The following is a 12,211-nucleotide window of genomic DNA, read 5'->3' on the forward strand; positions in this document are numbered from 1 at the left end:
TCAGAAAGAGAATGTGAAAAATAAGTCAAAGTCCTAGAAATGGGCACTGAGAGGATAGCAGATTCTTTCGATGGAATACTGGACTAGAGGACCCTCTGGGATTTTCTGATTTTACAGGGGTGTGAATATCTAACTGTCATTGACTGGAAGGAAAGTTATGACCAACCTGGATAGCATATTTAAATGCAGAGACATTACTTTGCCAACAAAGGTCCATCTAGTCAAGGCTATGGTTTTTCCAGTAGTCATGTATGGATGTGAGAGTTGGACTATGAAGAAAGCTGAGCACCAAAGAATTGATGCTTTTGAACTGTGGTGTTGGAGAAGATTCTTGAGAGTCCCTTCGACTACAAAGAGATCCAACCAGTCCATCCTAAAGGAGATCAGTCCTGGGTGTTCATTGGAAGGACTGATGCTGAAGCTGAAACTCTAATACTTTGGCCACCTCATGTGAAGAGTTGACTCACTGGAAAAGACCCTAATGCTGGGAAGGATTGGGGGCAGGAGGAGAAGGGGATGACAGAGGATGAGATGGTTGGATGGCATCACTGACTCGATGGACATGGGTTTGGGTGGACTCTGGGACTTGGTGATGGACAGGGAGGCCTGGCGTGCTGTGATTCGTGGGGTCGCAAAGAGTCGGACATGACTGAGCAACTGAGCTGAACTGAACTGAGGCTATTTTACCATGCTTTAGGGACACGACATAAATTGTGAAAACTGATAACAATGCAAATAATTCTTCTCTGTAATAATGTAAATGAATTTTTGTCCAAAAGAAAATATAAGTCTTTACAAAGCAAACTCTCTTTTGAACCAGTTTTAACATCTTACTCACTCTCTCATTAATTAATGACTTATATAAAATCACTGACACATGTGCATTTCCTGTTTGTGAGACAGTCATGATTCTGTGTCACAGCATCCTTGAGCAACCACTGACTGCAAGCTCCTCGAAGGCAGGGCCCATATGCCATGGTCATATCTGAAACCCCAGGCGGGGCACAGAGCCCGGGACCCAACAGGTGGGCACTCGGTGACCTTTAATCAAACGGATGTGCAGACAATGACGGGGAAAAGGAATCAAACTGGTAAGTCATTTCTTCTCCCTCTTTGTGGGCAGAGGAGATCTGGCCCTGAACTCCAGAAGGCGAGGGCGGGATGACTTGAGAGAATAGCACTGAAATATGCACATTACCACATGTAAAAGAGATGACCAGTGCAAGGTCAATGCATGAAGCAGGGCACCAAGCCGGGGCCCTGGGACCACCCAGAGGGATGGGGCGGGGAGGGAGGGTGGGTCCAGGACGGGGCGGGGGTGGGCACATGTATACCTGTGGCGATTCACACTGATGTATGGCAGAAGCCATCATAATACTGAAAGTAATCACCCTTCAATTAAAATAAATTAATACATTACATATATAGGCAGGAAAAGAGCCAAGACAATGAACCCTGAATATGAAAACTGAAATGCATCAGTGGAACCTGATTTCTGGCGGGTCCAGAAAGGACTGATAGGAAGGGAGAGTTCACATTTGAACGAAATGTCTCAGGAATGAGAGGAAAAAAGTAAGACATTGTACAACCCTTTTCAAAGAAATGGGGCTGGACACACACACAGACATACTGAATGATGTGTCTATAAAATTGTCCCTGGTTTCTGGCTTGATAGGTAGAAATAACTTACAGTGTACACGTTGATCCAGGCAGAATGGAAATTTCAGGATGGCACTACTACTGCAGCATTCCCCAAAATTTTACTCTGTGTTCCTAAAACACGGACATCCCAAAAGAAAGCTCCATCTCTGGCTGCTCAATTAACCATCAGAAGGGGTGGTACCTCACCTACCCTTCAGATCACAGACAGCATGAAAGGCTACAGAAACGATCACTACTTTCCCCCCTACCCTACCTAGCACCCTGGTGGCTCAGCGATAAAGAATCTGTCCGCAATGCAGGAGACGCTGGTTCGATCCCTGGGTTCAGAAGATCCCCTGGAGGAGGGAAATGGCAACCAACTCCAGTATTCTTGCCTGGAGAATTCCATGGGCAGAGGAGCCTGGTGGGCTGTAGTTCACGGAGTCACAAACAGTCGGACACAATTTAGTGATTAAATAACAACAACAACCCTACCCTACAAGCTCACACACTCTCTCTCACACACATACACACACACACACACACATATAATCTCTCATATTTAGCACATGAACGTGCACTGATTATTCCTGCTTTTGGATCAGGCAACATGTGAATAGATGAAACGGCCCATCTCGCCTCTGTGAAGGTCACTAATGCCTGAAGAAGTGATTCTCAAACAGGCTCCCATGCTTCGCATCTCCTGTGTCCTGAGAAGGAAGTCTGGCTTTCAGCTAATGGAACTTCCACTTGGCTCACAGCATTATTGATTCTTTCTTTCTTAGAACCATAAATGCTGACAACCATCTCAGTAAGACGATGGCAACCTCTTCCACCCTTTCTCCCCTCTGGTAGGCTGATTCAGGGCCATTCCACATGCAAATCAGAGACAAGTCCTCGGGAATTAGGAATGTTGATCCCAGGAAGACTGTATCCGGGATGACACATCAGGGTGTCCCAAGGACACTGCTTGCAAAGCTTTGTCAAAACTTCACCTGAGGCCGAGCGAAACCATTCCTTTCATCACATGGTGAAAGATTATGCAAATTTCTCTAAAAGGCGGAAAAGTACACAAAAACTTTGAAATGCTCTTGCCAGGAGAAATCCCCCCATGAATCAGGAAATCATCTCTCCTCACTGTCTAATCAATCTCTTCCTTCCACAGTCCAAACACGAGGCTCCTCCAGGGGTGGATGGTCTGTCTTAGAAAGGCAGAAATCCATTATCTCGTCTGCTCGGTGCTACTGTCTCCAATAAAGTGCAATTATGCTGGTATCGAGCCCCTTCTCACTTTCTCAAAGCTGTGCTATAAACTCTGTATCTGTGAGAAGTTCCTTTCCAGTCAGTCTTCATTAAGTGGAATCGTCTCAGAACAATGTCTATTTAATCCGCGGGGTGCCCACTAATTTTCTTTCTTAGAATCTGCATTAACCTTAACAGATGTTGGGCGTTTGGTGCCTTAGACACTACACAATTGCAACTCAGTGTCTCGTCTGACTTCAGAAGGCCCAGGGGTGATTGGATTGGGGCTACCTGCTCCCAGGAGGGTGGCCATCTCTCATCCCAGAACAGTGGGAAGTGCTTTGTAACTGTCTGGATCACTCAAGTAAACTGAAACTAAACGCAATTTCTGTAAGGCGGGGGCTTTGTGTTCCCCTGGCCTCACAGTGTCAGGGGCCCAGCAGAGCACTCAGGGTTACGTGTGGAGGGAATGATGGCTGAGGGCAGGCCACACCTCCCCATGCTTTCATTCCTGGCGTTGTGACCGGAAATGCAACATGCACATACGCTCCAAACAGCGAGGAAGAGAGAGACATGGAATAACTTACTGAGCATCTACTATTAAGCATAGTTTTAACACTGGGCAGGACGTGGAGGGCCTTGTGGGCCGTAACAAAGACTTGGCCAGAGGGGGAGGATGAGGGGACGGGATAGTTAGGGAGTTTGGGATGGACATGTACACACTGCTATATTTAAAACGGAAAACCAACAAGGACCTACAGTATAGCACCGGGAGCTCTGCTGTTACGTGGCAGCCTGGATGGGAGGGAAGTCTGGAGGAGAGCGGATATCTGTATAGGTGTGGCTGAGGCCCTTCGCTGTTCACCTGAAATGACCACAACATAAAAGCTTTTAAATAAAAGATTCAGCTAGTACAGATTTTGCTGGATAAAGCTGATTTTCCACAAGAAAACTGTAAGGATAAACAAGTATGATATAAAAGAGGGGAAAAAATGCTTGTAATAAACCTGAGATAGCAAGATTTCTCACGGGAGGAAAAAAAAATCAAATCCAATTAGGTATTTTCAGATTGCATTTCCATTTCCTTTCTGACCCAGGCTTATTTTACCTGAGGTCTTGATGGCATTTTATATCCGCATATCAAGGAAAATCATCTTCAGGGAAACAGCTTCCTTGACTCCTCCTGTCTGGCTTTGCAGTATTACAAGGAGCACGGAGTGGATTTCCTCTCTGAGGCAGCCAATTTCCTAAGCAATTAAATGCTGCTTATGTTCCAAACTCTGTGCTCTGGTTGAAACTGTCAAGCTTGATACTACCTGACTGTTGCCTAAGATGTCGCCCCGGCTAGTTCATTCTACTGTAACTGCCATCTATTAAAATTTCCAATCTGTTCTCTCCTCAAGGGATCACACAGTACTTGGCAAAGGTGCCGCTTCTAAATTCTGCATATTATGCTCTTCTACATAAATATATATTTTTGAAATGGCAGTGTTTGTAAATGACTTTACCAAACAGACACCCCAGTCTGCTATCCTCCTACAGGAAAGGCCACGCTGTGTGGCTCGTACGTGCAGACACTCCGGTGCTGGCTTCTTAAAAAGAACATTAATGCAGATGCCAGACTTTCCTGAAATTCCTCCATGGGGTCACAGTGCCAGGGTGCACGTTTCTGTCACTTCTTGGTGTGGACACGATCAAATGCAGTATAGCTAATGTAGTGCATTTAGCTGATGCTACACAACGTGCTAGAAATAGTAGTGTTACTCAGTCGTGTCCAGCTCTTTGCGACCCCATGGACCGTAGCCCACCAGGCTCCTCTGTCCATGGGATTCTCCAGGCAAGAACACTAGAGTGGGTTGCCATGCCCTTCTCCAGGGGATCTTCCCAACCCAGGGATCAAACCCAGATCTCCTGTGTTGCAGGCAGATTCTTCACTGTCCGAGCTACAGGAAGACAACATGCTGGATAGTGAAGGAAAATTATTTGTTCCGAGATCAACATTCCTGCTTGAGAAGGGTGCTCTTTCTCACTCTGCCCACTCCTTATGGATTCTGGCCTGAATAGCAAAGCGAGAGGGTGTCTACATTTGCATTTTATATGCTTTTTATTAAAGGGACAGCCACAGCCTATGTATTCATGATGGCAGGGCTTGCCTTTGTGGAGAGGCAGAGCACGTGCCAAGGGGCGTCAGTAAGAGGGACTCCACAGTTATGTCAACTAAAGAAGGTTCCACGAGGACTAAGTCCTTGGCCACCGCAGCTGCTGACTTTTAACACAGCCCGAAAAGAATTCAGAGCAGGGATCAGGCATGTGGCACTCTGTGCTCTGGGAAAACCGGCAGAATGGACCTCCAGATAGGCAGATATTTTCGGGAGGAAGTTTCATGAGCCCAGATTCTTGCCTTGTCCCTCAGGGAGAGAAGTACTAAAACCATTTACCAAGATGTCTGTTCCTTGTGCTAGCTGCAACCTTCTACTGAGATGCATGCTTGGTGGCAGGTACCCCCTTCACCAAAATCGCGCATAGGCTTCCTCCTTTACCTGTAACTCCAGAAAAGCTCCTCAGAGCCATCTGAGAGGCTGTCTCCTGAGCTGCAGTCCTCCGTAAGACACCGAATAAATTCAATTCACAGCTCTCACAAGGTGTGTTTTTCAAAAAATTTTCCAAGTCCACAGTTTCAGTGGCAATTACATCTGATTAAGGGTCCCCGAGGCCAGAGGAGAGGATGAAGACTAGAAGCAGAAATCTTTTTTTTAATTCTTTTTTAGGACTTCCCTGGTGGCCCAGTGGTTAAGAATCTACCTGTCAATGCAAGGGATGTGGGTTCAATCTCTGACCTGGGAAGATTCCACATGCTTTGGGGCAACTAAGCCCGTGGGCCACAACTTCTGAAGCCTGCCCTAGAGCCTGCGTTCTGCAACAAGAGAAACCATGGCAGCGAGAAGCCAGCACACAGCGACTGCAGAGCAGCGGCCGCTCACCGCAGTCAGAGAATGCCCACACGCGGCGACAAAGACTCAGGGGAGCCAAAAATAAATGCATAAATAAATAAATGATTTTTTTAATTCTTTTTTTTTTTTAAATAGAATGTTAACTTTTTATCTTCTGAAAATAGGTCTGGGGCAGCTTTTCATGTTCCCTTTAGTGAAAGCACACAATCCACTTTGAACACTGCCAGCGAGGCTCTAAAACACTCCCAAGGACAAGTCTCATCTCTCCTCTCCTAAGAGTCCTTCATGACTTCTGCACTGTTTATGGAATAAAACCCAGATCCAGCAGCAGCCCTCGGGGTTCCGCCGTCTGGCCCCACACTGCGTTCCCAGCGTCACCTTCACTCCTGTAAACTTCCAAGCGGCTCTCACGTCCCCCAGAGGAGGCAACCCTCCTTTCTCTTTCTGTGCCCAATTCCCCATCCGCTTCCCTGTCTTTATTCCTAGGGCTCCCACCTCTGACAAGAATGTCTTTGGACCCTTTCTTCTCCTGTGGCAGGGGGGGGAGGGGACTCTTGTTTCTCCTACAAGGTCCAAGCTCTGCCTCCTCTGTGAAAGCTTTCTTGACACATTCCTCAACATCATGCACACGTGTCCCTGAGTTCCCAAGCATGCAGCTCATATACAGATGGACCACTGTGTTACTGGCTTTGTCACAGTGCATCGTTTCCTTGTAGACACTTGTGTGTGGCCAGCGACCATGACCTGTGTTCTCTCTTTAAAACCTGACATGCCCGATAACTGAGGAGGTTTGACCACCACTTGCCTGTACAATGCACCCATGTTACTGGGGTTGAACAACTCTGATCAAGAAGGAAACAGAACTCACGCATATGTCATCCTAACTTCAAAATCTGGACCCTCCCCAACCATCTGTGGTTCACTGCGGCAGGTACTAAATCCTCTGTCTGTCTCTCCCAGGGTCTCAAACCCAGGAGAGGAGCACAGCAAACATTGAAAGAAATGAAACACTCTCACTTCTAGACCTCACCCTTCTGCAGGTGTTAGGAAGGTTCCTTCCACTCAGGCTCTGAAGACAGGGGCCCTCTTTTACATTTTTCTTCTGTCCTGCACAGGTCCCAGCTTGGTTTCCAATGAGCCTTTGGGGAAGCTTGGCTAAGAGCCCAGTGGAGGTGCAGACCCTACAGATCATCAGGAGCCCCAGGGCCGCCCGGCCCCACAGGAGGAGACATGGGCTCATTCAACACGGCTGGGAACGTGGTAGCCTGCTTTGCAGTTAGTGCAGGGGCTCTCCTGCCCCTCTTTGCATGAATTTTGTTGAGTGATGAACGCACCCAATCAGGGAGAACTCAGGGCCGGGTGGGGGCCGGGCTCTGTCCAGGGAGCATGAGGAATCCCAGGTGGGTGACGCCAACTCTATGAGGTCAGGATGCAAAAGGCCAGGAGAGACTCCCGGGCCCTCGGCGCCTGGGGAGGGCGCTGGTCGGCGCGGACGCAAAGGAAGCCGGCGCCAGGCTCCTACCTTTGAGCTTCTCGGCCAGCAGGGCGGCCTCGTGCTCCGAGTAGTGCATGATGGGCGGTGGAGAGGGCGGCCGCAGGCGGTCCTCCTCCAGCTTGCGCCGGTGCCGCTCCTCGCGGGCGCGCATCCGCTGCTTGCACTCCCACTCGTAGAAGTCGTCCCGCGCCTGGGCGAAGTCCACGTGCAGGCGGCCTGAATCCTTTTTGTCCGTGCTGGACCCTAAGCGCATCCGGTAACCTGAAACCAGTGGGGGAGTCTGGTCACATCACAGGGTCACAACATGGTCCCGTGCCACTGTCGACAGTCGGGTCCAGGCCACTCAAGGTGAGCCTGGGAGCTCTCGCTGACCTCTTTTTCCGCTTAGGAAGAACATCCTTCCCAGGGGAGGTGGGAAGTTGCTGTTCTCCGCGATTTGGAAGGGGGCCAGGGTAGATCTGTTACAGATGGGCAGCTAAGTGCTCAGCTGGGAGGGATCTGCAAGCCAGTGTTACCAAGATGATCGAAAGCACCAGGACACCTCTCCTAACTCCTTCTTCCCTCTGGCTTCCAGGAAGCTCACAAACCAATGGAGTAGGGAGCTTTTTATCTATCCCCCTCTGCTTTTTATGGCCTCAGTTTTCTATTTTCAAGGTACTGTAACTCTGCCCCATAAGCTCGCTTACATTCTTTTCAGAATGCGGTGGAGTGTGAGTAAATAAAGAATATCCATGATATTTAAAAAGGGCTACGTAGTAAATTCTACCACACCTCACTCACAGGCTATCGCTTCATTCTACTAGAAAATGCTGCCTCTCTGTTCTCTCTCTCGGCAGCTGCAAAAGCCACAATTACCACGGCAATTTGGCAATGCTGTTTATTTCCACTTATCCTCTGGGGCACGCAGGAGAATATTTTACCTTCAATCAAGAAGCCTTCCTTACAACCCTCCAGCACCTCATCTGGCACACGGCACTGCACAAACTGTGTGCAATCTCTGAGGGCCACAGGAACCAGTGTGAGAAACCAGAGCTAGACCAAAAAAAAAAAAAAAAAAAAAAAAGGGCCCGGAGGTCTCTGAGGGATTTGCTGTGAGCGACACAACTTACAGAGATTATGAGCCACAACTGGATCTGAGCCATCAACACACACGGAACTGCTACCAGACTGCCAGCCTAACTTCAAATGGAGGAGGCTTGGCTTTGAGGTTGCTCTTCAGTTTGGGGTGCTTGGATTTTAGAAACATAAATTCAGGTCCCAGCAGGATCCCGGCTGTCGGGGGCCGCCAGAAGAGAGAGCAGAAGGAGCGCTTCTGCTGTGTGGGGACTGCACATGAGACACCGCTGTGTCAGCGGCACGGTGCTGACGCTCGAGCTCTCGTGGTGGATTTCAGTGGATCGTCTTAGTATCTGGGGTTGAGACTGAGCCGAAAACCCCAGGACGGCCTGGCGCCTCCCCAGGACGGCCTGGCGCCTCCCCAGGAGGGCACTTCACATCTTTGAAAAGTTACAAGCATGAAACTGATCTCACATCTGATTCCTGTTATGACCGTTTCCCTTCCAAGTTTAAAAGGTATTCTCCCAAAACGGGAAGACGTAACAATACCTATCAATACTGATCACAGAGGAGCAGTATTAATGCTAAAGCAGAGTGTATCTTGGCCGTGGAGAACTTAACAAACTAGCAGGCCGTGGTAATATACACCTAACAGCTGAGCAGGCAGAATGGCCTAAGACTGGCCAGCTGTCCCAAATGGCCAAGAAACTTTCCCCTGATCGGGTCCAGAATGTCACTTTTCAGACATTTCTGGTTCCAGACAGCACCCCCTCTTTCACCCAAACACCATCATTAAGGCTCTTAAAAGAGCCTGTGATGAGGCCGAGTCTAAATTTAACTTGGCCTTCAGATGTGATCATGGTCCTAAAATTAGACAGGCCATCCAGCTGGGCTCCGGCTTGCAGGAGAGCTTGCACGCCGGAGCCTGTCTGCCTTCCTGCCCCTCCCAGCCAGCCCTTCAGATCTTTCCAGGACGATGCTGCACCCGGGCAGGGGAGGCTGGAGGTGAGGCCTTTGCTGTGGGCTTCTTCTGCTGCCAAGGGGCAGTCATGCAGGGGCCCAGGTCAGAGCTTGAAAAAAAAAAAATATAGCATCGAGGCATAAATTTGGGACTTTCAAGTGCCTAGATTTGGAACTCTTCATCTCTGGCAATGTACTATGAGGTTTCAGATTGGGTCTAAACATTGTGCTATGTTGGTATTGAAAAGCACCTCTGATTTATTCTAACCCCTTCATTTAATAAGGTGGGATAAAGTCACAGTTATATTGGTAGAGCTGTGATTAGAATCTGAATTCCCAGGGCAAGGCTTCTGAGAAACCAGTCCTACTTTATCATCATGAGGATATTTGTGTTAAAAACAACCACTTACTGAATGGTTCCCATGTTGCATGTGTCCTGCCAAGTGCTTAATATTCATTATTTGGATTTATTCCTCGTAATAATCTGATGAGGTAGCACTGTCACTGTCTTAATTTTGCAGACGAGAAAACAGAGGCTCAGAGAGAGGTTATCTTGCCCGAGGCATGTGAAGCCCAGTGTCATGCACTCACCAGAATTCCCGGTTGTCTAACAGATTATTCTGATGCTCTAGCTCAGGAGTTGCAAGAAACATGAATGCTCTAAAATATTTCTATGTTTTGTCTTCCATCTCCATTTGGGAATACTGTTAGGTTTTTGCCCCAGTTTGTCAGGTTTTATTGGAATAAAGCTTTTAAAGTTCTCCAGGTCACTATTTAGCACAGGGATATCTCTGCAGCATTGGAATAACCCCAAGGCTTCTGGGGTTTCCAAGAGGATTTGATGGCCATAGGGGCTGACTGCAGAAGTTAAGAAAATCTGGTAGTAACGTTCAGCTTTTTTTTTTTTTTTTTTCTATTCTTTTCTCACCTTCCCTCACTAGCTTTGCCTCATGAAGAGGGAGGTGGTATGCAGAGTGACAGACTGAAATGTGCAGATGAAGAAAGAGAGGGAAGGAATAGCAGTGAATTAAAGGTAAAAAGACGTCCTTTGAATGCTGTGATTCTTAGACTTGGCAAAGACCTTGCTGACAGGCTCTGAATGAAACAGGATGGAAGAGAGTAGGGCAGAACCCCTAAAAGAATGGCATGGCCACAGGACATGACAAAGACTGGTTAGAACCAACTGGGTCCAAAACGGCGGGAGACTGGACTTCGGGAGACCTTGAGAGTTATCATATGCTCACGGTGATATATTAGTGTTTGCTAAATGACACACCACTAGCATTGGGACAATTCTGAGGCCAACCATAAAAGGTCAAAAAGTGGGCAGTGGCCCAATACCTGGAAATCCCCACCCTTTCCCCTAAAATAGTTGGAATAATCCTCCCACTCATTAGCCTACAAAATAATAGCTCCTAAAAACTAGCCATGCCATATTTCAGGGCTCTTTCTCACCTTCTGAGATGGCCTACATTCTGTCTGCGGAGTGTGTTTCTCTCTAAATAAATCCACTTCGTACCTATCACTTTGTCTCCGAATTCTTTCACGATGGAGGGAGAACCTTAAATTCACTGGGAACACATACACTTGCTCCAACACCCACACGGTGGAAGACAGCCTTACACTCCCAGTTTCAGCATCTGTAAAAACCTCCCGTAAATGGCACCAGAGAAGAAGGGCTGGTGGGTGGGCTTAGCCAGGCTAACTGCAGGAGCAAACGGGAGGGAGACTGGGTCGCCCCTCGGCCAGAATCACCTCCTGTAAGGCACCGATCTTAAAACGGTGCCCTGATGTCTAGAAGGCGAACCACTTCTGAAAAACTGAAATTACACTGAGAGAGGGCTGTATTCCCCCCGAGAAAGACAGCTAATAATAATAGTGGTCCTCGGTAGTCATAATATCGCCTCTCCGCTAATAAGCACTTGAGGACATTGATTAGAAAGTCAGTGGAATCCCTAAAGCCTGGGTGGTAGGAAACTGTGCCGGCAGCAGAGAGGTGCGCTGAGACTTTGAGGTTCTGGCGCCCGGGGGGAAAGGCAGAATTCCCCCTTTCCAGCCCCAACTGTGAGCACTTTTATTGTACATTAAGGCCAAAAGGAATACACTTGTATTAATATCACAAAACATCACCAAAGTGCCGGGGGGGGGGGGGGATCCCTTATGTAATGCAAAGTACCAGAAAGGTAAATGGCTTTATCAACCATGAACTCCTCGGCGAAGCGGATGTGACAGAAATTCTTCTTGCTTTTCCGAATCGCTGTGATGTCACCACACTGCTCAAAGACTTCTTGGATGATCTCCTCGGTGGCATTTTCTGGTAATCCTCCGACAAAGACAGTCTTACACCCGGGAGGTCGTTCTCTTGTGGAGGGGGGTGGAAGATCTGAGAATCACAACAAAACACAGGGTGTTTTGCCTTTTAGTTATTTTTGCTCTATTTTTTTTTTTCTTTTCTCTGGTTCACCTGGCAAAAGTCACACTTGCAGACTAACTTTCTCTATTCTGAGCGATGATGAATGTCTAGAGCGACGGACACGGATGGGTGTGTCCTGTTTTCAGTGCCTGCCTCCTTCCCACCTCTCCGCTCCTCTCTGCTCCTCTCTACGGAGTGGCTATGCCCGTCCATGAACAGAGATAAAGCAAATGTGAGCATAATTTCATTTCTCCTTCATAATACAGAAGCCGAGAAAACCGGCGGGGGCAGGGAGGAAGCCTTCACAAAGTACAAGGCACGATGAAATGACAACATGATGAAAACCCGAGGCTGGTTATCTGCTTTGTCTTGCTGGGGTATAATGGAGCGACGAGGCAGAACGGGAAACAGCCTGAAAGCGGGCACAGTACTTACTTGGCTGGGAAACACTGG

The 12,211-nt window shown here is 48.0% G+C and overlaps 1 protein-coding gene across 4 annotated transcripts in view; it reads right to left on the bottom strand.

Annotated features, from left to right (window-relative positions):
- Positions 1 to 12,211, bottom strand: part of ENOX1 (ecto-NOX disulfide-thiol exchanger 1) — a 281,652-nt gene that overhangs the window by 165,559 nt on the left and 103,882 nt on the right. For all 4 annotated transcript variants that reach the window (XM_065902210.1, XM_065902209.1, XM_065902212.1 and 1 more), the window contains exons 5-6: positions 11,522 to 11,728; positions 7,357 to 7,590 (exon numbers count right to left, since the gene is read on the bottom strand). In XM_065902210.1, the coding sequence (XP_065758282.1) occupies positions 7,357 to 7,590; positions 11,522 to 11,728 (441 nt within the window). The remainder of the gene's footprint in view (positions 1 to 7,356; positions 7,591 to 11,521; positions 11,729 to 12,211) is intronic.

This window comes from Muntiacus reevesi, chromosome 11 (assembly GCF_963930625.1).
Source record: "Muntiacus reevesi chromosome 11, mMunRee1.1, whole genome shotgun sequence".
In the NCBI taxonomy this organism is placed as follows: domain Eukaryota; kingdom Metazoa; phylum Chordata; class Mammalia; order Artiodactyla; family Cervidae; genus Muntiacus; species Muntiacus reevesi.